The 27445-nt window shown below is 51.7% G+C and overlaps 8 protein-coding genes across 8 annotated transcripts; 4 read left to right on the plus strand and 4 right to left on the minus strand.

The window, feature by feature from the left end:
• Positions 1–206: 206 nt before the first annotated feature.
• AYO21_05206 (hypothetical protein) lies at positions 207–2073 on the minus strand (the record flags this gene model as incomplete). Its single annotated transcript, XM_022655176.1, has 6 exons — positions 207–325; positions 379–451; positions 511–1320; positions 1369–1560; positions 1614–1720; positions 1782–2073. 6 exons carry the CDS (start codon positions 2071–2073, stop codon positions 207–209), a joined length of 1593 nt encoding a protein of 530 aa, XP_022512457.1.
• A 1179-nt stretch (positions 2074–3252) lies between these two features.
• On the plus strand, positions 3253–5013 carry AYO21_05207 (hypothetical protein; the record flags this gene model as incomplete). Its single annotated transcript, XM_022655177.1, has 3 exons — positions 3253–3449; positions 3502–4309; positions 4378–5013. The coding sequence occupies 3 exons, from the start codon at positions 3253–3255 to the stop codon at positions 5011–5013; spliced, it is 1641 nt and encodes a 546-aa protein (XP_022512458.1).
• Positions 5014–5625: 612 nt separating this feature from the next.
• AYO21_05208 (hypothetical protein) lies at positions 5626–7239 on the plus strand (the record flags this gene model as incomplete). The annotated part of the gene is made up of 1 exon (XM_022655178.1): positions 5626–7239. The coding sequence occupies one exon, from the start codon at positions 5626–5628 to the stop codon at positions 7237–7239; it is 1614 nt and encodes a 537-aa protein (XP_022512459.1).
• Positions 7240–8236: 997 nt separating this feature from the next.
• Positions 8237–10390, minus strand: AYO21_05209 (hypothetical protein; the record flags this gene model as incomplete). The annotated part of the gene is made up of 1 exon (XM_022655179.1): positions 8237–10390. The coding sequence occupies one exon, from the start codon at positions 10388–10390 to the stop codon at positions 8237–8239; it is 2154 nt and encodes a 717-aa protein (XP_022512460.1).
• A 757-nt stretch (positions 10391–11147) lies between these two features.
• Positions 11148–14456, plus strand: AYO21_05210 (hypothetical protein; the record flags this gene model as incomplete). Its single annotated transcript, XM_022655180.1, has 1 exon — positions 11148–14456. One exon carries the CDS (start codon positions 11148–11150, stop codon positions 14454–14456), a length of 3309 nt encoding a protein of 1102 aa, XP_022512461.1.
• Positions 14457–15207: 751 nt separating this feature from the next.
• Positions 15208–16431, minus strand: AYO21_05211 (hypothetical protein; the record flags this gene model as incomplete). Its single annotated transcript, XM_022655181.1, has 1 exon — positions 15208–16431. The coding sequence occupies one exon, from the start codon at positions 16429–16431 to the stop codon at positions 15208–15210; it is 1224 nt and encodes a 407-aa protein (XP_022512462.1).
• A 340-nt stretch (positions 16432–16771) lies between these two features.
• Positions 16772–21267, plus strand: AYO21_05212 (hypothetical protein; the record flags this gene model as incomplete). The annotated part of the gene is made up of 3 exons (XM_022655182.1): positions 16772–17133; positions 17190–17415; positions 17920–21267. 3 exons carry the CDS (start codon positions 16772–16774, stop codon positions 21265–21267), a joined length of 3936 nt encoding a protein of 1311 aa, XP_022512463.1.
• Positions 21268–21511: 244 nt separating this feature from the next.
• On the minus strand, positions 21512–27294 carry AYO21_05213 (hypothetical protein; the record flags this gene model as incomplete). Its single annotated transcript, XM_022655183.1, has 4 exons — positions 21512–24743; positions 24842–26535; positions 26627–26779; positions 26833–27294. The coding sequence occupies 4 exons, from the start codon at positions 27292–27294 to the stop codon at positions 21512–21514; spliced, it is 5541 nt and encodes a 1846-aa protein (XP_022512464.1).
• Positions 27295–27445: the final 151 nt, after the last annotated feature.

The following is a 27445-nucleotide window of genomic DNA, read 5'->3' on the forward strand; positions in this document are numbered from 1 at the left end:
GCCTGAAAACTCTCTTGGCCTGATTGCGAGAGGATTGTTCTGAGAACCCGTGGCTGGCTGTCGACACGTACAAAAAGAAATCGTGATTACTGAACGAAGATACTTCGTCAGAGGTTTATACCTTGACACTACCTTCGATACGGATGTGCCTTTCAAGCCACAATACGGCTTCACCACCATCTACACAGACTCTTGAGTCCTCACTTTTACGAGATGCCTAGGGCGGCGGATATCAGCTCCACGGCAGACATTAGCTCTTCGTCGTGCTCAGATCTAGCGATAGCCTGAATGTGACAAGGCGCGTTGTGCACAGCCTCTGGAAGATCTGCCATCTGTCAGACTAAAGACTTCACAATGCGTGCTTCAGTGGCCACCTACAGTCTGGAATTCTTGGATCGGGAAGGTCCAAATTCTTGTCCGCTTTGAGATACGGGATAATGCAGGCAGGGTACTGCTCGAGATTATCAGCCACATATTCCGTGCCGGCATACTGCCGATCTTTTCACTTACCGCAAGGAGATTCCACATGACTGTATACGGCGGATACCTGAAGGTGTCATGAGGTACGGCGGTCTTATGCGATCCTGGGGCCACAATAACATCCAACTTGTTTGCCACAAAGAGTTTCAACCAGTCAGCTCGGAACTTGAGACGCTTCTCATTCATATCCAGTAAATCACCCAGAGTCTTGTCGCGGCGGCCTTCAGGTGGTGGCGTGTACAAGTCCTTGACAGAGGTAACCCATGGCTCGCCCGAAGCTTCGATATGTTTGAATCCGGTACACTCGTTATCGATGTCGAAGAAACTCCAGGATAGCTCTGTGGCTTCTTTGAACGATGGAAAGTTTTCCAGCATTACAATGTTGTGACCAGCTTGCTTCAGCTTGTCAGCCGCTGTCTTCAATGCTCGCAGGATTGGTGGCTGGACAAGCCATGTGGGACATTCGAGGATGACACCAATCGTTAGACTCTTTTTTTCTTCAACGGGATGCCATGGCATAGCAAGAGCGGTATAGTCCAAGTTCCACGGCTTCGAGTTGATGACGGTTTCCAGAAACAGTCGCAAGTCGCGGGCTGTCGTGGCCAACGGTCCTGCTGCTGGCATTATGCCGGTCCAGCCATCGAGCACCGGATTTGTCTGGCCACCAAAAGGAATGCGATCAACCGACGGCTTGAAGCCGTATGTTCCGCAACACAAGGCAGGGATTCGGATCGATCCTCCAATGTCTGTTCCGACACCCAGGATTGAGCCTCGTATACCAACAAGGGCGCCTTCCCCTCCACTGCTTCCCCCGGCAGTGAGCTTCAGCTTGTGAGGATTCTGGAGCAGATAAGCCAAGTGTTTGTGACCCTAAATCATGACGCTCACCAGCACCCGACCAAAGACGTTGTTCTCAGAGTCGGCCGTCATTAATGTCTGTGGTAGGTTGGTCTTGACATAAAGCACGGCGCCATTCTGAAGAAGGATATCAACCAAAGGTGAGTTAAAGTCCGCTGCTGGTCGTTTGATGAACGAGACGTAACCGATTGTCGAATATGTACCCTTCAGGTTGAAGGAATCCTATGGACCACGACATTGAGCAATGAACCTACTGGGGAAATTTCGGACCATACCTTCAGACTGATTGGCATCCCATGTAATGGCCCCATTGGCTTACCTTCTCTGTTCAGATAATCGTCGAGATACTTGGCTCTTTCGAGAGCCTTATCGAAGAAAATCTCTGTCAAGCAGTTCGTCTTGGTCTCTTAGCAATCGAGCAGCTCAACATACACACTTGGTACTGACCACTTGGTGAGCGACAGCAGCTCTTTTGCAGAAGGCTTGAGTGACTTCGACCGCGGAAAGCTCTTTGGCGGCCATCTTGGCTATCAGATCGACAGCGTCATACTTTTCGGTGATCTCGAGCTCCTTGGGGGTGAGAAGGCCACAGGTTGCGGGAACTTCAAGGACGCTGATATCAGAGTCGGCATTGACAGATTCTAGGATGCTAGGAGCCAGTCGCCATTCTGCGGGTATAGCTTTGGCTCCGGCAGCGCGTTTCTTCGCCACCAAGTCACTCCAATGCTCGCCCATTGCAGCGTTGCTCAGGTACTCGAGAAATAATTACCAGAAGGTCGAGGACTCAACATCAGTCAAGGGTGTACTGCTTTATCTATCTTCTCCCTCTGGTTTGGCCGAAATCAACCACAAAGCGGGGAAGCTCGAACAGAGGCACGGAAACTTAGCTGGCTTTGGAGGTTCGTCAGATCAGGTAAGGGACATGCCTTCACAGTATCAAGTGTTTGCTTGTCTAGGCTCTTAGCGCCTTCTGATAGCATGTCCAAGTCCTTTGGGTGTTGATGGAACAGGATGATATCTTCCGCCGGCACATAGAGACTGGTCAATCACACGGAATTCCGCGAAGCTTGTTTCGGGCTACGATCTGGGGTGGAGCGGCCTCTTCTTAACTGTCGCCCCAACCCAGCACCAATCAGACATGATAGCGCAGAGAAGGATTCGGACGATCCCCGGAAACTGGCCTCCGCAAGAAAGTCTGGACAGGCAGGAGAGTTCACCACTGGCTTTGAAACTGGCCGGCAGCCTTTATGTACCTAGTCCACACGGAGCGAAAGCCATGGACGTTGCGAAAGCGAGGTGAGGTCTCCAAGAATCCGATATCAACATCTCCCTGTCCAAATCATTGTGGAAACCAGCCAAGGCAAGCGTATGATTCCCCTATCGCGGCCAGCCTGGGAACGTGTGTACTGCTAGACCGCGTGTGTCCCTGCGGTGGCGGTGACGTGCATATCGCAACCCCAATGGTGGTCAACTATATTCCCTCACCAGTTCCCGTTCTGCGTCAGTACAGAAACCTGTTTCACGGTCTACCATGTGGTACATCCGTGTGGGACAACCGAGAGCATACGGAGATCACAACTCCCTTATCTTTCTACATTGCATCTTCATAGGCTTTCTCATTTCATCTCTACCTTAGGAGCCATTCGCCTGGGTCTATTCCGCAGACTGCTGCTCTTATCGAGGAGATTGCGTGTCGAATCGTCTATCTCTGGTCTATGCAAATGCTATGCCTGGATCTTCTAGCGCGGACATTGGCGCTGGCAGGTGCACAGACACATAAATCAGTGCGACCCTCGTGATGGCGATCCTATGAAGATCTTCAGCTCAATTTTCCTCTTCTACTCTCATAGCCTCCTCACTCCTCATCCTTTCACTCTTTCCCTTCATCATCGAACCTCTACAACCTTCAGCGACATGGCGCATTATGACTTGCCAATTGACACAATCCCGGGGACAGTCCACCTTGTGGACATCGAGCATAACATGCATACCCGGCATGCTGGATCGGGGGACAAGGACATTGTTTTGGTACCCACTCCATCAAACGATCCTGACGATCCTCTGAACTGGTCGCCGAAGCGAAAGCTCATGTTGACCATAACAGTCAACATGTATGTCCCATACCACGTTACGATCGCAAGACAAGGCACTGACGCCTGGCAGATACACCTTAGTAGTTGGAATTGCCAACTCTGTGGTCTATTCGGTTCTTGTTCCTCTTTCTGAGGCTTCTGGGGTCTCCATCAGCACTCTCAACCAAGGCACAGGATATCTGTTTCTTCTTGCTGGTTGGGGTTTGCTCTTCTGGCAACCCTTCGCCTTGCGATACGGCAAGCGTCTAACCTATCTTCTCTCCATCTGCGGGACAATCGCTTGTACGTTGTGGGGTCCATACGCCCGCGGCAATGGTGTATGGATTGCAAAGAATATAGTCGGAGGTTTCATGGCTGCGCCCATAGAGAGCCTTCCTGAAGTCTCTGTGACGGATGTATACTTTCAGCACCAGCGAGGAACATATATGGGCATCTATGCGTTCTTCCTGGCTGGGAGCAACTATTTTGCGCCCGTGATCTGTGGATTTATCGCTGACGACCAGGGTTGGAAATGGGTTTTCTACTGGCCAGCCATTTTCCTTGGCGTGGCTCTGGTCATTTGCTTCTTCTTCATGGAGGAGACGAACTATACGCGATCTACAGTGGGCGTAGTTGAGACATCCAGCGGCAGCCAGACACCCATCTCTGCCACGAAAGATGAGAAGGCGACGGAAAAGACGCCGGATGTTGTCAACGAGGCTTCTGACAACGTTGAGAGCGGCACCCTGGTTTATGGCAGCAACAAGACATACTTACAGAAACTGTCACTGTGGCAAACATCGCCTGGGGAACAAATTTGGACAAGAGCCTTGCGATCGCTGGGTTACTTGAGCTGGCCTGTCATCTTCTATGCTGGGTTTAGCTATGGCAGTTATCTTGTGAGTTTGACTACCGACCTCTTTGTGAGCCGAAATGGAAGTATTATCCTGACATCGCAACTTGACAGATCTGGTTCAATGTCCTGAACGCAACGGCAAGCATCATTTTGGGAGGTCCACCCTACAATTTCAAAGCCTCCATGGTCGGGCTTTCATACGTCAGCACATTGATCGGTGTCGTGGTCGGATGCTTCTTTACTGGCCGCTTCAGCGATTGGCTCACTATCAGACTCGCACGTCGCAACAAAGGCATCATGGAGCCGGAGCATCGTCTTTGGCCTTTTGCAGCGTGCATCATTATTGTTCCTGCATCCCTCATTCTCTGGGGGGTAGGCGCCGCGCATCACGTCCATTGGTTTGGGTTGGTCTTCGCTATGGGTTCTTTGGCCGCTTCGAGCTGTTTCGGAATCACTCTCAGCGTCAACTATCTTATTGATACATACCACGAAATCAGCGCGGATGCGATGACAACAGTGATCCTGGTTCGCAATACCATGTCTTTTGCCATTGGTTACGGAATCACTCCTTGGCTAGACAACCTTGGTCTGCAGAATTGCTTCATCTCCGCTGCCTTTATTGGAATGGCGGCATCTTCAGTCTTTCTGGTCATGATTTTCTTTGGTAAGAGCCTCAGGGAGCGGAGCCGTGTGAAATACTGGAACTTGGTGGCGGAATTGATGGCGAAGAGCAATGTAACCGTCTGAGGGTGAATGGGCGGATCCATGGGAGCACGCATGGGAAGCTGGCTGGAACTCCAAAGCTGTGTCTCATTGTATGGGTGTGGAGCGGCGCAATGAGAGCTGACATAGACAAGAAAACCATAGCATGGTGCCCCAAGGCTACAAGGTGGTCGACCATAAACGAGGAGACAAGGCTGCGTCGAAGCCTCACATGCAAGGCTGTATATGCACGTGATATACAATCCCGGCCCGACGTTACTCCGATAATCTGCCTGGGACTTTTTTTTCCATCTCAATTGTCATTTCTCATTTTTGCCTGTCTGCATACAAATCTCATGTCTTTTCATATATCCCTGATTACTGTATGCAGTATGTCTCGGATGATCTGACTTGCTCGATTGTACAGCGGACCCTGACACACAGCTCTTGAGCCATCGCATAGAGTGGTTCAATATGCTGAGCCTTGTCGATTTTCCGCTTGTCCTGAATTCACGCTCCTGTCGGTGTCAGAGCAGCTCATATTGGTGGCGGCCTGGCTGATACATCTTGATGAGACTTCTTCTACGACCACATCTCCGCTCTAATTCTTCTTTGAAACAATTTTCCACCCTTTACAGGACGACATCGAGCGCCACAATGAGGAGTATTATCAATAATCGCTCCCACCTGGCCGCTATGCCCTACACACATTGCTCCACACGGATCGTCGACCTCTGCGACCTCGACCTCCCCGAAGATGCGACGGATGAAGAGTACCGCGCCATCTATCTCAAGTACATCCTGTCGCCGCCACGCCGCAAAGCCAGTAACGCGAGGTTGCTCCGGGATGCCGTTGAATCCATCCGACACGGTATTGCCCCTCCAGTGGCTTTTCCCACAGAAACCGTTTACGGTCTCGGCGCGGACGCAACAAACGAACCTGCTGTCTCGGGCATTTTTGCCGCAAAAGGTCGACCCAGCGATAACCCGCTCATCGTCCATGTCTCTAGTATCAAGCATCTGGAACAGGTGACCGGACAGCCATTGCCGGAGATTTACTTGCCAGTAGCAGAGAGGTTTTGGCCGGGCCCTCTGACGATCCTCCTCCCAGTGCCGCCGTCGGGAATCTTTGCAAGAAACGTGCATCCCTCCCAATCGACGATCGGATTTCGCATTCCATCGTCAAGATACGCTCGCTTCTTTATCGCGGCAACCGGCAGACCCATCGCGGGGCCGAGTGCGAACTCGTCTGGGAAGCCAAGCCCAACGACAGCACAACATGTTTTAGACGATTTAAACGGAAAGATCAATTTCGTATTAGATGGTGGGGGTTGTGAGGTTGGTGTAGAGAGCACAGTAGTGGATGGGTTGCATGATCCGCCACTAATCTTGAGGCCAGGAGGTGTGAGTATGGAGGAATTGAGAAGCCTTGGGGTCGAAATGGGCAATAAATGGGCGAGGACGGCGATCGGATACAAGAGGCAATCTTCAGGACCGTCGGATGAGCCCAGAAGGGATGACTCTACTGCCACCACGACCGCGTCGACGCCATCCTCCCTGGGCGTGTCCGCATCTTCAGGAAGCGCAAGTGTGACCCACATCGATGGATTTGTCACTTACGAAGACGACGTGAATGGTGCACCTCGCGCTCCAGGTATGAAGTACAGACACTACGCGCCAATGGGACGATTGATTCTGTTTTCTGAGAACGCCGTACGAAATGGTCGTGTGGCAGACAAGCTGGATGAGTTGACTGCTGGCAACTACCGATCGTGTACTGGTGTGGATGGACAGGAGGAGCCTCAGGAAATCAGGGGTGGAATCATATCATGCCACTGGCCATCCTTTGCTGGACTGCCAGTCAAAACGATTTCTACATTTCTCCCATCCACGAGCGCCTATCCCGAAGCACTTTCAAACTCTGTCTATGCACCAAGCACCTCAGCTGCGACAATCACTGCGAATAACACCCCCGTCACTTTGTACAACGTTCACCTTGGGCCGGACATTTCCACGCTGGCACACTCGCTCTTCGGCGTCTTGCGCCTGTTTGACGAGTTGGACTGCAAATTCATCTTCGCGGAGACTGTACAGCGAACTGCGCCCTTTCCATCGCCTTCATCTGTCCAGTTTGAAGCACTCAACCAGCCCGGCCCCACAACGCATAGTCAAGGAACGGACGGCGGACAAGAACCCAGCCATACGCGTCGGGACCTCGAAGACGCGGTGATTGACAGGATCGAGAAGGCAGCGGCCGAGAGGGTGGATTGAAGTCTAGTTGGGGTCTGCCTGATCGACCTGGTTTTATTCCTTTCAATGCAACACGATGTTTCGTGGACTCGCTATACTTGACCAGGTTTAGGTATTTCTGCAATGCACAAGCCCATCTTCTATTTGATGTATCCTGCGTCACACCGAACGGAGCATGCATGTCAGAGCTATTCCACCAACTAGAATCCGTGTCTACGCACACGGCCGCCCAATACTTGGTCCCCCTCCGGCTCAGACCACGCACAGGTCAAGGTCCAAGCTTCGTCTCTCCTATCCTTGGCAGACACACGTATTTCAGCGAACTAGGTGCTGGGATATTGTGCTACAGCTGCCTGTGCACACGTATGATCTGGTCGCCGTTCGACCGGGCGAAATGAAATGGCATGGTCCTTGACATGGTGGTACTTTAGCTTGTTGGATATACATGTAGTACTTTATGTACCTATAGCTATCTATCTAGAGAAGTGTGCATTCAGTGCTCAAAAGGGTAGCATGCATGCATGCACTCAATACATGCGTTCAATACTTGCATTATTCTCACGTCATGACGTGCAAAGAAAGAGACTATTGGATTCTTTTTCGGGTTCAACAAAGATTTCGAGCACTGTTATGGGTTGTAGATATGTCATGTTGATCTACTTTCAGTAGCAAGGAGAAAAGAAGAATGGCAACTGTCTGGGTATCTACATACAAACAAAAAGGCTAGTAAAGGCGGTTCGACATCCAGCGAGGTTGCAAAGAGAACGAGACTGGATTGATTTGAAGGAAAGATAAAAGGAAACGACGAAGTGGGAGCACAGACCGAAATATTTGCCATGATCTATTCAGCCATAAACATGTGAGTGGAACGAGACTGTTTTCATTGGCCCAACATCCCCAGTGGTGTAGCCAGTGGATTTCTCTGCCTCGTCGTTTATCAACCGCACCCGCCTCTTCCATAGCAGTAGGGTATGCCACCCACGATAATTTCACATCGAACAAGGCAGAACCAATGACTTCAAAGCTCAATCAAAGTTTCCTCCACAGCAACGGGCTGTGGCTGGGTAGGATGTGCAGCAGGCTGGTTGTATGCAGCCGGCATATGTTGTGGCGCAGAAGGAAATTGATCCTGGGTATATGTGGCATAGGGTGTGCCATACGAGCCACCCGTGGACATTGGTGGTTGTGGTTGTTGCGCGGATGGCGGTTGGGGCTGCTGGTACGGTTGAGCAAATTGCTGCTGCTGCTGTGGTGGCTGCTGTGAGTAAACTTGTGCTGGGGCCTGTGTCTGCTCCAGAGGCGGTTGTCTTTGATACGGCTGTTGTGTCGCTTGTTGAGACGAGGGTGGAGGATATTGAGTTTGGGGTTGAGGAGTGGGAGCCTCAGGTGGCAGCTGCGGCATCTGAGTGTAAGGCGTCGGAGCCTGTTGTGGATCCGGGGGTGGCATCTGTGGGTACATCGATGGAGGTTGAGAGGACTGAGATGGGTACGGTGGCTGTACAGCGGGTTGATGTTGGTACATCTGCGGCGAAGGTGGCTGGTTGAATTGTGGTGGTTGCGGCATAGGTTGATGCTGTTGTGCTGGCGGCTGAGTTGGATACTGATACGGTGAGCCAGGAGCATCCTGTTTCTGACTCGAATATGAATATGAACGCTGAGGCTGAGGGAGGGGCGTTGGTTGAGTAGGAGGAGCATAAGTCTCCACTGGCGCATTGTTGAAATAGTAATTCTCCGCTCCACCGGGTCCAGCACTCATTGATGGCGGTGGTCCTGATGATATCGAGGGATACATACCCTGAGGCGCTGCAGGGGAGGGCATTCCATAAGCCGCATATCCCGGGTTTCTCTGATTATAAGTGTTGTTCAACCGCTCTTCCAGCATTCGGTCGTAGTACCGCACTACTGTAGATAGCTTTGCATGCAGATCGAGGAGCGTATCGTTTTTGGACATTGTTTCGCCCAGGGTTCGCGCCAGCTTTGGCCGAAGCTTCCCAATGCTTTCGTATAGTTCCTGAATCTGTGGCTCACGGAGAATGGTACCGGGTGGCTGGTGCTGCAAGCGGTCGACCAATGTGGCAAACAAGTTAATGTTCTCTGCTTCCATCACAGATAACTCATAATCGTTCTTTGGCATGACAAAGGGCTGAGCGGAGGTTGCTCCGTCGGTGGTGGTTTTCTTGAGCGAAGCAGCATGCTTCTTGGCCTGTTCTTCAGCTTCCTTTAAAGACAGGGCTATGGCAGCTTTCAAATCCGGGTCGTCTTCTTCCTCATTTGAGACACCATTTATCTTTGCCGGCTCTTGCTTTGACTGTGCCTGAGGAACAAATCCCGAGCTCGAAATTCCCTTGGCCTCTTCCAAGCTCATCTCCAGCGCTCTTTTCAAGTCCTCATCAAAGCTGCTGCTGTTTTCGACTCGGGCGCTTCGAGGTTGCATCGAACTCGGTTTGGGTGCGAAGGATACTCGTCGATCGGAGCCGCCGCTCGACTTCTTGGTCAACTTGTCGTAACAGCCGTCGTCGACCCGCACTGGCTGCATAATGCCCAGATGTGGCAGAGGAATAGACTTTGACGAGCACTGTTGATCGAATACATTACCACAGTTGCGGCAGTGGTGCTTTCTATTCGTCAGGGTGAATGAGGTTCTGCATCGCATGCAGACATCGCTGTCGGTCCACTCGGGCGGGGCACTGCTGTCGAGCATGCTGCTGGATATCTCAATCTTGGGCGGGAATTTAAATCCTTCTGTTTGCAGGCTCTGGTATATCAGGTTGATGTATGACAGATCATATCTCCCCTGAGCAGCACTGGCCCAGCTCTGGATCAGCTCCAAGATCTTCTGTTTGACTTCTTCGTTCACCGCAGCGGGCCCGTAGGCCTTGAGTAGTGAGACAAGATTGTCCATAAACTCACGGGAGGCAATCTCCGTGAGGAAGTGGGAGCCACCATTCTTAACGCAGGTGTCTGTGAGCTTGAGGGCCGATAGCTGGATATTGGGATTCTTGTTGCCTATCCGCCTCTTCAGCGACCGCATGGCCTCTTTGGGCTGCACTGTCTTTGATCGGATGAGGTCCGTAATCTCGAGCGAAGTTGCGATATCCTCCAAACTAGAGGAAGTAGCCTTTTCGATCTGCTCATCGAGCACAGAAGTGCCTGACGAGAACCACCCGGCCATTGTGCGGGATGGACAAATACAAGGCAGCGATATTCGGACTGTGATGGATGGAGAGAGGGCTTGTCTGTCGGCTTATAATGACGCTGTGGGAGGAAACCAATGGATTGTTGCGCAGCAGACTAATCAACGAGACCGCCTGCAAAATGTTCGAGAGGTGGAAATTCAAAGGTGTGAGGTACCCTGTAGCTGAGATGAATTAATGGTCCAACGCAGCGACCATCTGGGGAAGTTCTGGATAAACGCCTGGACCTTCCGCCACATGCGCAACCACCAGCCACTGAGAGGCCACCAGTAATAAGACTGACTTCATGCACTCCATCAGCTAATCGATTAGCTACCGTCAAGTTACGGACAACTCACCAGCCTCAGCCTCGCCCGCTGTGTCATCAGTGGGCACTTCGGAGACCAGCGTTGCTCCATCTATCTCGCTCTCGGCCTGCGGCTCCAGGCACTTCCTAGCCGTCATGCGTGTCCTTCAAATCTCCGTTCCCCAAGCTACACAACACTCCAAGTAATCTTGAATTGTTTAATCGCCTTGTCACCTTCGTCTCAACTCATGTCACTCCCCTATCGACGCCTCCAGAATTCCCAGCGCCCCTCTTCGAACCGAACCTGATTCCCATATGACCTGCTCGATTATTAAATAAACGCCCGAGACCAAAGAGGTAATTTTAGAAATCTGCCACTCAGCGGGGAGGGTTCTTTCCACCAGTCTCTCGCGCAATGATCCTGCGGTAGGAGCGACACTCATATCGCCATGGCGGCGTATGCATCCTCGTCCTCCGTATCCTCCCACACGGCTTCCACCTCAGCCAGCGCTCGAAGCAGTTGGACCGACTCTCGAGACTTGACACCACGCCCAGGCCCGGGCGCAGGAAAAGTCTTCCCTCACCTCAAGGACATTATTCAAGATGCCACCTCTTCTGTCCAAGTAGACGCCTCGCTTCCTCAATACCTGCACGAAGTCGAGAGTTCTACCACTGTGGCCAAAAGCTCTGTCGAATTTGGCCGCCACGACCTGGCTTACAAGAGTTATATGCGGGCATACGAAATCGCAGTTAATCACATTCCAAAACACAAGGATTTCGGGTTCTGGGACAACAACCCACAGTGGCGGGCGAAGTACAAAGTTGCTCTTCAGAAATTGGTGGACATGGAGTCACAGATGACCCAGATCAAGGCTCTAATCGAGGACAACAATGCCCGCCACGGAACCCAACCACAGTCTCGTGCCATGTCCAGAAAACCCGTCTACTCAACAGGGTTCGGTATCCCTCAGAATCTGATCCCGGGCCGACCTACCTCTTCCGACAGCAATGAAGTCCCTCCAAGTTCGACCTCGCCAAATTCATCCGCAGACTTGCCTGACTCGCTTCGAATCCCTCGAGCACGTCCGTCAAGTAAACCAAAGCCCGAGAGTTTACAAGGTCGACCTTTGACTGAAGCGGCCAACGACCTCACTCAAAGATTCGCGAAGCTGAGAGGTCCAGGAAATGCTACGGAACACTCGACCTTACTGTTTATGCCCAAAGCGGGAGATTTTCAGCAGGGAGCAGGATACAACTCACAATCATATCCCAATGATACCTCTATTTCGCGACCCCTTGCTCCTCGATCGATTCCTGCTTTCAGTAACGGACCTATAGTCCCACCAAAGGTACCAGCTGCCCCACCAAAGGTGCCAATTGAAACCTGTATGGCTTTGCCGAAGCCTCCCAGTCCTACATACAGCCCGATTAACACCACATCCGCCAATTTTCATGCAAACAACCATAGGCTTTCGGCAGAAGTTAGCCGTCCACCCACGGAGAGGAGGCAGACTTACTACAATCAATCGCAGAATTCATCCACCGCTTCATTACAATTGCAGAGGACTCGTGACGAGCTCTCTGCCCCTTATCGACCGACCACTCCGAATGGAGTCAATTCCGCCATCATCCCGAAGAATAGCTCGAGTGATCTCCCTCATCAGACATCAATCGATGCTGCCACCCTGCAGGACTACATGAAGAGGTACAACGTGTTACTGATAGACATCAGAGAGAGATCTTTGTTCGACGAAGGACACATCATGTCAGCGTCCGTCATATGTATAGAGCCGATCTCTTTAAAAGAAGGGGTCTCAGCAGAGGAACTTGAGGACCGGCTGGTCCTGGCGCCGGATAACGAACAGTCGCATTTCTCTCGCAGAGATGAATTTGACCTAGTCGTTTATTATGATCAATACACGAGCGATGTTTCCTACCTCAAGGGTCCACCAATCATGACCAAAGCTCCGGCATTAAGAGCACTATATGATACATTGTACGAATTCAATGACACGAAGCCTCTCAAAGATGGTCGACCACCGGCCTTACTGGCTGGTGGTCTTGATGCGTGGGTGGATCGCATGGGAATTCATTCACTTGCCCGGTCAAGGACTGCTGCAACGCTGGGTATTACGCGGCAAAGACCCGTCGGCCCTGGTCGGCCTATCGCACGACAACGAATGGTTTCGGCCAATTCTCGCTATGAAGTTCGAAATAGGCGTCTTCGTGACCACAAATTTCTGGATGAGAGTGAACAAGAAGCATGGCGTCAGCAGGCACTTCAGGAAGAAGTGACCCCAGTCGAGAAGCATGACACCGCAAGCGATGAGGAGTACTCGGTGGTAGAAGAAGAGCCTGAGCCTCCGTCGCCATTCATACCCGATTACGAGACATTCTTGCGCCGGTTCCCTTCAATTCAACAGCAGGAATCAATGGTTATGCCGGCTCGACGACCTGTTCCGTCTCATCACGCTGCATTCGTCCCTCAAATTGCACCACCTGCCGTTCCTCAGGTGCCCGCAAGGCCCGCGCCCGCAATACCCAGACCGAGCTATTCAGGCCATGCTGATATCAATGCGCCCCAACCAGCGCTGGCTCGAGTGACGTCCGCAACTCGGCCGCCTCTGTACTCAACAGTAACATCCCTGCGCAGACGGTTGCCCAAGACTGGTCTCACAAACTTCGGCGTCACTTGTTACATGAATTCAACTCTACAGTGTCTATCTGCGACTATTCCCTTGTCGAACTTCTTCAACGATCGACTCTACGAGGGGTATGTACAGCGCAACTGGAAGGGCAGTAATGGCATCATGCCTAAGCTCTATGCCAACTTGATCCAAGCCGTCTGGCAGGGAGACACTGAAGTGATCAAACCGTCAACATTTCGAAACTTTTGTGGCCGCATGAATCGAGAATGGGTAATAGATCGACAGCAAGATGCGAAGGAATTCTTCGACTTCCTTGTCGATTGCCTTCACGAGGACTTGAATGTCAACTGGGAGCGAACACCTCTTCGGCCATTGACGACTGCAGAGGAAATGCAGAGAGAGCGGATGGAAATTGCACGAGCCAGCCCAATTGAGTGGAAACGCTACGAGCATAGAGACCACAGTTATATGTCTTCGTTATTCGCCGGCCAACATGCCTCACGCCTGCGTTGTCTCACTTGCAAGCGCACGTCGACCACATACGAAGCATTTTACAGCATCAGCGTGGAAATTCCTCGAGACCGTGCGGGCCATATCTACGATTGTCTTGCTTCATACTGTCGGGAGGAAAAACTGTCGGAGCTTTGGCGATGTCCATATTGCAAGTGCGAGCGTGAAGCCACCAAGCAAATCATCTTGACTCGCCTGCCACAGTTCCTGGTGATACATTTCAAGCGATTCGCCGCTTCAAAGCACGAAAAGGCCAAGAAAATCCACACGCCCATTGAATTCCCATTGCACAATCTAAGTATGGATGACTTTGTGATTCCGCGACCACCCGCGTTGCCGGATCAAGATGGGCGAATGAATATGGAGCTTGCCACGACACCACCGTATACATACGATGCATACGGGGTTCTGAGACACCTGGGTAATAGTGGTGATGGTGGGCATTATATCTCTATTGTGAAGGACCAGGGCCGGGGTGTGTGGAGGAAGTTCGATGACGAGAGGCATGTTGACTTGGACCCAATGAAACTGAACCCCAGGGACAGACTTCAGAACGGGGAAGCATATATCGTGTTTTATCAGAGAGCTCAGGGCCGATGATGGCCGTGCGTCTGCCGATGGCCGGGAAGAGATACTGTCGGGATTGGCTCCTTTTTCTTGTGACACGTTCGAGCAAGCGAAGCTTTTCTCCGTAAATATTGTGGATTGGTATTTTTGGGATGTATTCGTCTGGACCAAGACAGAATTATGGATTCTTCTGGGGAGTGCCGTCTTCTGGATGACCTTCAATCTGATTTTTATGGATGGGCTAGTTTGACGACGACCATGAGAATCTGATACGACAAATGAAAAGTAGATTTCTGGTAGCAATCTTGCGTCTTCTTTCCGTGGAATACCTACAGCGGGCTGTTCCTTGATGTCTGAATCCTAGATTCGTAGTTTCATGCAGAGAGTGGCTGCGACAGCAGTCTTGCGATCTTCCTTGAAGGGATCTTTGACCCAATCCATCCGCGTGGCTGGGATCGGATCTGATCTGGCAAAGGTGTTCTTTGCTGGCTTTATGGTTTTGATGGTTGGTTTGCGCATTCCGAAATGTTTCGGTGTCTCCCGGGTTTCAGTCCAGCAGAACCAGTCCAGCATACATATACGTGTGTTCGACCACCGACAGACGCAAAATTGTTGATCCAGAGTATCGTAGCCATCGTCGTAGCGTTAGCCGGAAGTCGTCAAGTCAGCCAGTATAGCGCATGCGTTGATCAGAGCTATCTGATTGGTATACAGGGTGGTCTTTATCTATCGATTTGTGGCCTTTTTTTCATTTGTGGCCATTTTTTCATTTGGGTCCTTTTTTTCATTTGTGTTTGGTCTTGCCGTACATTCCTCCTTCGATCCTCCGCTTTTCAATCGCCAACTTGTAAGGAGGGGCCGTTGGAGGCTGGACCGGGTCTAGCGACACATGGCCCTCTGGCAGCTTGTAGGTCGCATCGCTGTCCCAGGATGAGAGATCACCGCAGGCCAGGAATGGGGCAATGTACCTCCGCGGATCGGCGTTTTCGATAGATGGCAGTTGGAGTTCGACAATACCATCGGGCCGAAGGTCACGGGTTTGTGTTTCTGGCGCTGGATGATCGTTGGTATGGCCTGTTGCGCCTAAGGCAGAATCCGACGAACCTTGCTCTTGCTGTTGTACGTGAGTCGCTGACAGAGGAGCTGCTGCGGATCCAGGCTCCAGATCTCGCATTCCGTCCTCGACCTCAATCTCTGGTGTCCACAGCACTTCTGTGCCGTCCTTCCGTCTCACCATTACCGGTTTATAGCCCTCACAGACCACAAAGGCCTCGATACTACTCGCTCTGCTCGCCCTAGGTTTCGCAACACTCACCTTCTCGAACAAAATCCTTAGCTGTGCATAGATGAGATCAACGTCTCGCCCTCTGAAAATCTTGGCCACAAATTTCCCCCCGGGACGCAGCACTTTGGTGGCAAGCGTGAGTGCCGAGTAGAGCAGTTGAGACTGCACGTAGATGTCGAGGGAGTGGAGGCCAGTGACATCGGGGGCACCGTCACTTATCACAAGATCGATCAGGTGGGTTGTATTCTGCGGAGAGAAGTCTGGATCGATCGCCCGAAGCAGCAGGGGGACGGTCGAAGGGTGAGTGATGTCGGCCTTGAGTTGGGTGATGCCTTCGAGTGGAGCCATGGGTTGAAGGTCTATAGCGACGATCTTGACGTTTGCTCGAGGCTTTAACTCGCCACTTGGTTGGTTGACTTCCAGAGTAGACATGTGCTCGCTGTCCTTCTGGGTTTTTGCACGCTGGTATCGTTCCATCTTCTCAACCCAAGCCCGCCGTCCAAAGCTCTCACCTTTGATCAAGACACGCGAGAGAACTTGACTCCATGATCCTGGAGCAGCACATAGATCGACCACCCTTGTGCATCTCTCGGGTTTGTTGTACGAAAACAGGTCGAATTGCTCGTCAATTTGGATGAGTTTGAAGGCAGAGCGTGCACGCCAATTTTGTTCCTTGGCCAGACGGTAGTACGCATCTCTCTTGTCTTTGGAGGATTTGCCCATAGTGATAGTGTATGGCTGCTGGACTGGGCGACGTCCTCTTTTTGTTCTGTACACCTTGGCCTTTGTTGAATGCACAGATGAAAGTCTCTGTAGCTCAAAGCCTGAACTATATTGCGCTACGCCAACTTATGGTTCACCGGTGCATTCTGTACGGTCGACCTTTGACGTGTGACCCGCAATGGCTCTCCAAGTCTCGGTCTTTGCTGCTCCAGCGCAATTGAGGCCAGGTCAATTAATTTGGACAGACATACATACAAATTGTTTCTCGACGTTGCTGCCAAAACACTCGATTTCTTAAGGCAGACACTCGTCATTCCTCGGAAGAGGACGCTCATCCGCCATGGCCCCCAGCATGTCCCTCCATAGCGTCGTCGCGATCCTCATATTATCCACCGACTCATCACCCGATTCTTCCAGGCTGTTTGCCAAATACTACAATCCTCCACATGCCTCAGCTCAGCCACAGCACCCTCCGCAATCGCAGCCATACCCACACCTTAAGGAACAGAAAGCGTTTGAAAAGGGACTGCTGGAGAAGACATCAAAGCAGACCTCAGATGTGATCCTCTACGATAACAAAGTCGTGGTGTTCAAGATGGAGAGCGACGTTATGCTCTACGTGGTGGGCGGCCCAGAGGAGAATGAGATTCTGTTGTATAATGTTGTGTTGGCGCTGAGAGATACGTTGAGCATACTGTTAAAGTCTGTCTATCGCCCCCCTTCTTCTTGCTGACAGCAACTGACAAGGGTGACTATAGAAACTCGACAGACAAGCGCACGATCATGGAGAACTACGATCTGGTCACTTTGGCCATTGACGAGATTGTCGACGACGGCATAGTTTTGGAGACGGACCCGGTGATGGTGGCATCCAGAGTTTCAAAGGCCCCTGCACAGGATGCGCCAAATATGAAGAACATTGACCTGAGTGAACAGGGGATACAGAATCTCTGGGAGTTTGGAAAGAAGCAGGGCATGGAGTTCGTACGAAGAAACCTGTGATTTCCGTGGACGGCGGAAACGGGGGCGATCGTCTGAAGGTACTGTCATAGCCTACATGTGAGATGGACAACGAGGATGTTACTGGATGGCGTTAGGGAGCGGAAAAGAGGACCATGAGCATCATGACCATTAAAAGTCAAGACCTGGGGCTTGTTGGACGTTTTGAAGACTTTTGGGGGGAATTGCAGCCTTGTCGGGAGGCCACAGCTTGCTGCGATGAAATTACCAAATCGACGTCATCTGGACGCTGAAATATTTCCAATCAAAGAGTCACCATGTCAATTTCTCCCGGTGCTAGTCGTGCCTTGTGTTGAGCATCACTGTCTTGCCTGTTGTCCTCTATATTATCCGCTTAAACTGCAAAAGAGGTTTCATCATGAAACAGCGTTTTTCATCCCTCGACGTCAAGGTCTGTGTTTCTCCCATGCCCCGCATGCGCCTGCGCCTGCAAGTAACAACTGACTCCGTTGCGTTGTTGCATTGTAGGTCATTGCGAATGAACTATCAACTTCCCTCACCGGCCTCCGTTTGTCGAATGTCTACGATCTTTCCAGTCGAATTTTCCTGTTCAAATTCGCCAAACCCGGAAAACGGGAACAACTGCTCCTAGACAATGGCTTTCGGTGCCACTTGACCTCTTTCTCCCGGACCGCTGCGACTCAGCCGTCCGCCTTCGTTAGCAGATTGCGCCACTATCTCAAGAGCAAACGTGTCACTGGCGTTGCCCAGATAGGCACCGACCGAGTTATACAAATCACCTTCAGCGACGGACTATATCGTTTGTTCTTGGAATTCTTTGCTGCGGGGAACATCATCGTCACCGACGCGGACCTCAATGTGCTCGCTCTGCAGCGGCAAGTCAATGAAGGAGATGCAGATGTGGACATTAAATTGGGCGGAAAGTACACCCTCGAGCCAAAGCAGAATTTCCATGGAGTACCTCCTATAACAGAAGAAAGAGTCAGGGAGGTTCTTCAAAAGGCGGTGGAACGCGCGAAAGCTGCAAAAGAGGTGGGCGGCAAGAAAGCGAAACGAGCAAAGGGAATCGATGATTTGGTAAAGGCTCTGAGTATCGGCTTTCCCGAGTTTCCTCAGCACTTGATTGAGCATGCATTCAGAGAAGCCAGCGTCAATGCGACATTGAAGGCGGAGGACGTTTTGGGAGACCAGGAGTCTCTACGATCGGTCATATCTGCATTGGAAGTTGCAGATCAAGTTTTCAAGTCGTTAGGTTCCGGGCAATCGAAGGGTTACATTATTGCGAAACAGAAAACTCCTTCCTCGGGCGAGACGGAGTCTTCCAGTGCGCAGAAACCCGCCAGGGAGTCGATTGTTTATGACGATTTTCATCCATTTCAGCCAAGTCAGTTCCAGAACAAGCCAGGTGTTCACATTCTCGAGTTCGACGGTTTTAATCGTACGGTTGACGAGTTCTATTCGTCCATCGAATCTCAGAAGCTGGAATCACGGTTGACGGAGCGAGAAGAAATCGCGAAACGGAAATTGCAAGTTGCAAAAGATGAGCATGAAAAAAGATTGGCAGGCCTTCAACAGGTGCAGGAATTGCACGTCCGCAAGGCCCAAGCAATCGAGGCGAACCCCCACCGCGTGGAGGAAGCCTGTGCTGCGGTCAACGGCCTGGTCGCGCAAGGCATGGACTGGGTTGATATTGGGAAGCTCATCGAAAACGAGCAGAAGCGAGGTAATGTTGTGGCTCAAATGGTCAAACTTCCCCTCAAGCTGGAGGAGAATACAGTGACTCTCCTCCTTGACGAACCCACCTTTGATGAAGGCTACGAGAGTGACGAAGAAGATGAGACCGATGAGGAGGTTGCGTCTGACGAGGAAGTCGAGGAGACTCGGGGTAAAGCTGCACCCACCACAGATAAACGGCTCGCGATTGATATTGATCTTGCACTATCACCTTGGGCAAACGCACGCCAATATTATGATCAGAAAAAGTCAGCAGCGGTCAAAGAGAAGAAAACTGTGGAGGCATCCGTGAAGGCCCTCAAATCGGCTGAGCAGAAGATTGACGCAGATCTCAAGAAAGGGTTAAAGCAGGAGAAGGCGGTCCTGAGGCCAGCAAGAAAACAGTTCTGGTTTGAGAAATTCCTGTACTTTATCTCCAGTGACGGATATCTTGTGATTGGAGGCAAGGATGCGCAACAGAACGAGCTTCTTTACCGGCGATACCTGAAGAAGGGCGATGTCTACGTGCATGCCGACTTGCAAGGAGCATCGAGTGTGATTGTGAAAAACAATCCGCGCATGCCCGATGCACCGATTCCTCCCTCAACGCTTTCCCAAGCTGGTACATTGACTATCTGCACGAGCAGTGCCTGGGACTCGAAGGCGGTGATGGGAGCTTGGTGGGTCAATGCGGACCAAGTTAGCAAGACGGCTCCAAATGGCGAGTATCTCGCTACTGGTGGATTCGTCATCCGAGGACACAAGAATCTGTTGCCGCCGAGTCAGTTGATCCTTGGGTTTGGGGTCCTGTGGTTGATCAGCGAGCAGAGCAGGGTCAACCATGGCAAGCACCGGGTGGAGAGAACGGAGAGCCTGTTTCCGGGAGAGGCTGAAGCGCTGGCCAACGCTATGAGTGGAGTATCTATCGAGGAACAATACACGTCCGACGATACTGGCCCAGATCGAAGCCAAGTGATACCCGATGTCGAAGATGCTGCTCACGCTGCGGTGGATGAAGAGGAGGAGGACGACCGCGGAGTCGCCTTGGATGAGGACCGTGAACAATCACGTCATGTTGAAGGCGATGATGATAACCGCGACTCTACGGATGGTTCGGAGGCCGAGGAAGAGAGATCGAACCCCTTACAGGTCAATGCTGCTCAGTCCCATCCAGATACCAAGGGGAGCAGTCTCGAAGAGCGCGCGATTGGGATCGAAGACGAGACGGAAGAGCCACCGGCAGACGAAGCTTCAGAGGGAGAAGAGTCAGAGGACACTCCAGCGACAGAGCCATCTACACGGACGTCCACGCCGGGGCCTTCGTCACAAGCCACGGCGAAGTCCAAACCCGCGCAACTCGCCCGCGGAAAGCGCTCGAAGCTGAAACGCGCCCAAAAGAAGTATGCCGACCAAGACGAGGAAGACCGAGCTCTGGCCATGCAACTCCTTGGGTCTAACCGTGCTCAAGAACGCAAGGAAGCGGTAGAGGCAGAAAAGGCTGCCCGTGAAGCCAAGGCCCTGGCAGATAAAGAACGAAGAAGAGCACAGCACGCAAAGGCGGCGGAGAAGGAACGCTTGCGTCGAGAAAGGCTCGAAAAGGCGGCGGCCGATGCCAATGGTAGAGGAGCGGCTGCCGGCCTCCTCGACGATCACGACGACGAACTGAGCAAGGAGCAGGTGGAACAGGAGCGGCGCGAACTACTAGACATCGACCGGCTTGTGCCCATGCCGGAACCAGGCGACGAGCTCGTCGCTGCCATCCCCGTCGTGGCGCCGTGGACCGCACTGACCCGCCAGAAATACAAGATCAAGCTGCAACCCGGCAACGTCAAGAAGGGCAAAGTGGTGCGCGAGATCCTGGGCTTCTGGACCTCTCTCGCGACCAAGGGCCCCAAGGTCGTGGACGAGCAGAACCGCGAAAAGGACAAGGTCTGGAGGCGTGAGATGGACCTCTTGAAGGAGTGGAGGGTTGAGGAAATCGTCGGCGCCTTGCCTGTCAAGGGTTGCAGGATCGTTCAGAGTGGTGGGATGGGAGGTGCTTTGGGAGGTGGGAGTGGTGGAGGTGGAGGAGGCGGAGGCAAAGGAGGCGGTGGTGGTGGGAAAGGCAAGGGAAGGGGTGGAGGTGGAAAGAAAGGAAGATAGCTAGATAAGTGACAATTGACGCTCGTTGTCCTGTTGAGAGGCTGACAAGTCTTTGATAAAATAGAGTGAAACCCCATCCTTAACCGCTTTCCAAGTATATCACCACGCCAAAATCCCCTTTGATGCTCGATATATACCTCAACCGAATTCCCCCAATGTCGACAACCATCCATATTCTCGTCGTTCCATCAATGGCAGAAGTTTCCACTGTACGGACCAGCCCTAAATCACTGCTGAGCAGAACTCACCGGCTTGTCAGCACGCTCACAGTCATCTCATCAGAAATACTTGCGTCACTCCCACGGCGCCGGTACTCCATCTCGATGTCACGGCCATTCGAGTCTTTCGTCTCTTTTGCCTCCACCTTCCTCCAGACCAGCTCGTCCCATTTCTTGTAATTTTTCGCTTGATCCAGATACTGGGCCACTTCGTCCGGCCCATTCTCGGCTTCGCCAGCGTCTTCAGAGTGCTCCTGGTGTCGCCAGTTTCTTAGATTCGCTCCAAGTCTTTCACGTCGACGCTTCTCCTCATTCTGCTTCTGCTGCTGCATTGCCAGGCGCTTCGCAACCTCGTTCGCATCATGGAGTGCCACCAACTTGCGCTTCGCTGGATACTTGGCCATAAGGGAATTTATGAGGCGGTACATCAGCCATTGCTGGCTGCGCCCGGCTGCATCTGGGATTTCATCCTTGTTTGAACCAGCCTCGGAACCCTCCGCGAACTCACGGGCGGGAGTATTTTGGATGCTCATCTCGCTATTCGGATTCAGCTTTGGCGGATTCTCGATTTGATATCGCAGATATGCAGTGGTCACCACATCACCCACAGTCATCCCGGTAGCGTTTTCCCAGTACAAAAGTCCGGGCCTGTACTCCACAATAAACTTCACCAGATTCTGATGGCCTAGTCGTACAACCGAGTGTAATGGATAATCTCCCGCTCCATTCATCTTTTCGAGGTCTTTGCCACCCGAGAGAGATAGGATAAGCTTCAGGCTTTTTTCCCATCCTGTTTTGTCGGTGATGCGCGTGAGGAACATTGCCAAAGGGGTGACACCCGAGGACTCGACGTTGCTACAGCGCTCATGGAGCAACGGTCCAACAATATTTTGGTCCAGCATTCCCAAGACCGAGTCAAGGAGGGCGGGCTTGTCCGTTGGAATGGTTGAAAGAACCATATGTAGAATGTTGCGTCCAACATTGTCCTTGGCGAGTTGATCGGCACCTGCTGCGATCAGTTTCTTCGCGGCATAGTATCTTCGCACTTCGAACGCAAGATGGAGAGGCGTCTTGCCCTCGGTGGAGCGGACTTCAAGCGCTTGGGGCATCTTCTCAAGCAGGAAGTCAAAGCACGGCTGAGTTCCGTCTTCCAAAGGAGGCGATAACACACCGACGTGCAGTGCTAGGTTATTCCGGGTTGACAGCCATGTATCGAGAGTTCCTCGGATGCCACCTTTTGCCTGGGCTAATGCTTGGATGCGTTTCTCTTCTTTAAAGGTCTCGGCAAACTCGAGGTAGTGGCGCAAGGGAGCATCTGACATAAAGTACTCGGTAGTCTCCAAATTGCCTTCCAATATAGCGGCCAGAAGAGGGACTCCGATATCTGAGTCAATTTTTTGGGGACGGTGGCCTTTACGGCCGGCTTCCGCCCAGTCTTGACGCTTTTTGCCGTATACACTGAGTCCTTGATAGTACTCTGGCTTCTCGTCGAGCTGGATTCCTGATTTTTGAAATACCTTCTGCAGAGGAAATCCGAAGCCAGTAGACTTGATCATTTCGCCAATCATATCAACCCTACCCAGTCGAACCGCTAGGTCAAAATCGGGTTTAGAAATGGTCGCGACTTTCAGTCCATCCCCATCTTTCTCAAGTGCGAGAGTGTTGTCTATTTTGATGATGAATTTCAGCAGATCCATATTGTTGACAAAGATAGCATATCTGACCAGAGACGCTCGATTCTGCCGGCTTGTCGATTCAAGTGCCGCATTGAACCATGCCAAAGACTGTTTTGGTTCGTCATTGACGTAGATATTCCGTGATTGTACACCTCCGAAAACATCCCTGACTTGTCGCTCGTCTGCTGCATTCTGGACTGCGTGCCCAATCTGACAAGTCCAAGAGGTCATGATGGCTGGCGAGACTCTCGACTTGACGTTGTCGGCCACCGCAGCGATGTCGTTGATCGTAAAGGTGTCGTTAACAAGTTCGGCGACGACTCTCACACGAGTACTATGCTCCGTGCCGTCACCATCGTCACTATAGTCACTGCACTCGCTGTCTTCATCATAATCGTCGCCAGTGCCGAGGACGTAGTGGTACCTTTGTGACTTGTCGCTCGGTTGATACTGGATTTTGGCAATCTCAATAATCAACTCTGCAAGTTCGTAGTGGCCTCGGAAGGCCGCTATTGAGAACGGACTGAAACCATGAAGATCCGTGATAGCCACCTGTATTGGGTCGGCGCTCGTTAGACAAAGCGATTTGACAGTATCAGAGTCGCCCTTCCAAACAGCTTCGAATAGGGTGATGTACTTGGCCTTCTTCTCCGAAGTTAGATCTGGCACTTGGAAAGATATCTTCGTCTCGTACGGGTCTTTGTTGAGATTCTTCGATCCGAAATAGTAGTTGGGCTTGTTTTCTTGACCACTTTCCTTCGGATGCAGCTCCGCAAACGTTTTAGCACCTTTCTCGAGAAGCCTCCGTTCAAGATCACGCAACTTCGCAACGGTTCTCCTGACGGCCGCATCCTTCTCCTTCCTCCCAGCCTCCGGCTTTGGCTTCTTGGCTTGGAGTTCTTTCTCATATTCCCTCAATTGATACTGAAGGATCGATTTAGCATTCTGGAGGTCGATGAAAGCAGTCCAATAACAGTAAGAACCTTTGTCGAGGTTGCGGAGGTATTCGGCGTCTTCCTTCAGTGCCTCTGGCTGCTTCAAATCTTTGACATGGGGGGACAAGTATTCCTCAAGTGAGGAGATGCGGGCTCGCACGAGGTCCAATAAGGAGTTTGGTGTTGGGCTCCAGGAGCGATACGGAGCTTCCAGATATTGATGTGCGCCAGTAGTTAGAGTATTGACGTCCTCACCCTTGTCGATGAGTAGGATGACAAAATCCACCAATTCGTGGATGACACCGACAACAATTGGCTGTTGGACACATTTTTTAAAGACTCTCTCGACTTCTTGGGGATCATTCGAGGTTCTGTCAAAGCTGCGCTTATATGCTTGCGCAAAGAGCTCGAAGTCAATATGGGTATTGGCTCCCATGCGTAGAAGATCCTCAACAAGTTCCGGTTCGGCAGTGCGAATGGCGGTCAGCAGAGGCGTATCGACCGTCGGCTGAGTCCAGTAACCGGACATGGCTATGAAATTGACAGCTTTGGCAAAGCTTGATGGATCAGCGGAGCGCATTGTCTGCACTATCAACGCCTTTCCAGTCTCGACCGCATAGTGAAGGGCAGAAATGTGATTCATATCGCTGTCAACGTCTGTCAGCCTGTACCAACGGTCACGGAACATAAAATACCATAGATCTGCTGTTGAAGAACTAGGCCTTGTGTGGATGGGGGGACTCACGCCTGCGTGGATGACGCCCCCAGAGCAAGAAGACCTTGGACGGTTTCATTGGCCTGTTGCAACGGGAGCTCTAAGGCCAGAGTGGTGGTCAAAATAGCAGCCCTAGCGTGCTTTCGATTGTATTCATCCACAATCTTGACTGGAAGGAGGACATCGGCGCCGTAACTGTCAACCAAAACTTTCACGACATCCAGGTGGCCCCCGAGGATGGCAAGGTGGAGAGGAGACATAGGACTATCCCAAGCCAAGACATCGACATCGAAGACATCGGGTCCCTCTTTGTCCTCGGGATCTTGGACTTCGAGATTGCCTTCCACTTTCACAAAAGACCCTTCGGTCATGGCATCATCACGTTCGTCGTCGTCGTTGTCGTCGTCGTCGTCGTCATCTGCATTCTCGAAGTCTTCAGAGCCGACGGAGTCACTGTCGCTGATCTCGTCCTTGATGTTATTAGCTTCTTGCGAATTGCTGGCAGCAGCTCTTCGTGCTTCTTTTCGCGCTTCTTCCTTGGCCGCTTCCTGTTCCTCGTTTGCGTTACTTTTGTCGAGGATGTCCCTCACCATCTGTACCTCGCCACGGTGGGCAGCAAGGTGCAGAGCGGTCATACCGTTATAGAGTCTTGATACAAGGCGGGCGCCATGTTCAATGAGACAATGAACGATTTCAGGGGTGGAACACATGACCGCAAGATGTAGAGGCGTGCGACCAGCAGGATCCCGACGGTTAACGTCCACAACTTCCGGCTCTGAGAACCAGTCTCTGACAGCATCAATGTCCAGATCGACTATTGCTTGACACAGCCTGGCAGTGTTGCCGACATATGCCATTTCTGTCCAGTCGGTGTCTGTGATGGGGTTAAAGCTGCCGATGGCCTGTCTGCCTGGGTCATCTTTGAGAAATGTAACATCTCCAGATATATAGATCTTCCTTTCCTCCTCGAGCGCGGCAAAGTCTGCGTCGGTTGTGGGTTCGGGGCAATATCCGCAACAGTCACGAAGAACGTCGTTGACAGACCCAAAGAAGGCTGGATGGCGATGCAGTCTGGTCTCTCTGTCCTTGGGTTTGTTCCATTCAGCATTGAGGAGCAGGTCCTTGGTGAAGAGAAGCTTCTCAATTCTTTTGGCAGTGTATCTGGGGCCATATGGAATGGTAACAGTGTGGTAATTAGAAACTTCATCCTCTTCTACCCACTCCGCGACGTCATCCGGTTGAGCATCTTTGACATTTCCTGGAAGCTCATGGCGAAATCGAGAATTCCACGACAACGGGGGCCTTCCTCGTTCGGCTCGACGTTTTGCGAGGTACGTGTCCCTGTCATTGGGATGTGGCAACTTTTCGAGAACCAGCAGTCTCGCCAGGCCTTGCACCCTTGAGAAAGATCTCTCATAGATAGTAGGATCAATTCGTGTTCGGTCGATGCCGGGGAACACCACCTCGAAGCCGCGATGGGAGTATTTGGACAGCCGATTTTCGTAAGAGGGGGATCTTCTAGTGAGATCAATTGTGTTCACTTGAGTCATGAATGCGGCGAGAGCTCGAGGCGAAGCCCATACTTGCTGACCATCATAAGCTACACAGGAACAGTCAACGTCAAAGCCGGTGAGAATCTCAGAAATGCTCTTATACAAGCGAAGCACAATCTGGACATGGCGGGTAGGATATTCCGACACAATCGTGATAGCATTTTTGGTGCGCTGCCTTACGGTTAGCAGACGAGAGATTTTGACATCTCTGAGCCTTCGAGAGCGCCCAAGAACTTTGGGAAGAGAATTCAGGGCTCCTTACTATAGTCGTCGTCTCGGACAGGATACTATCCCGAATTTTGGTCTCAATTTGTTTGATTTTCTCGATGGCTTGTTCCTCGTTCAGCCCGTAGAGGAATAGATCGACATCAGAAGCAGGTGCAAGCGTCTCATGGTAATAGGATCGAAGGGCTCGCTGAAAAGTCATGTCAACACGCGCGGAAGGATTTCGTGTTGCTAGCGACATACCTTAGACTCATTATGAGGAGCGTCGACAGGTAGCAAAGAAGTGACGACAGCACTTCCTGCACATACCACATTACTCCAGTCTAGGTCCACCAACGAAGACTCGGAGAAAAGGTTAAAGTTGGTCCTGAAGTCTTTGAGAGTTTGGGTGGTGGCAGGTGAACCGTCTTTCCTGCGAGCCTCCGGTTGGAGAGACAAGAGAAACTGGTCTTTCGCGGCGTCAGACTCCTTTGCAAGATCTCTTGCTCGGATGGTGACAGGAGCATCCTTGAAGACAGGTACCAGATGGTTTGCGATTGCAGCTGGGTGATCAGGCTGCTGGGCGTAGATCTCCCTCAGTTTACTTTCGTAAGCCTTGAAGGGCCTAACCGCCTCAGCAACGCCGATCTGGGTCCTGGGTTTCTTGTCGACATAGCTGACGAAGTCAGGGATGGGAACCGGGAGAGGAGGAAGCTCCAGAGCCATGGTGACGGCGGTGGCTGATAGAGGAGAGGGTAGACCTGTATGAAGACAAGCGTGGAAAATGGAAAAGGGGCCCGCAAGCTAGATGAGCAGACGAGACGAAGGCGGACAGATACAACTGTGGGACCAAGCTTTACGCAGAAAACATGCAAAA

This window comes from Fonsecaea monophora (genome assembly GCF_001642475.1).
Source record: "Fonsecaea monophora strain CBS 269.37 chromosome Unknown Scaff32, whole genome shotgun sequence".
NCBI classification, from domain to species: Eukaryota; Fungi; Ascomycota; class Eurotiomycetes; order Chaetothyriales; family Herpotrichiellaceae; genus Fonsecaea; species Fonsecaea monophora.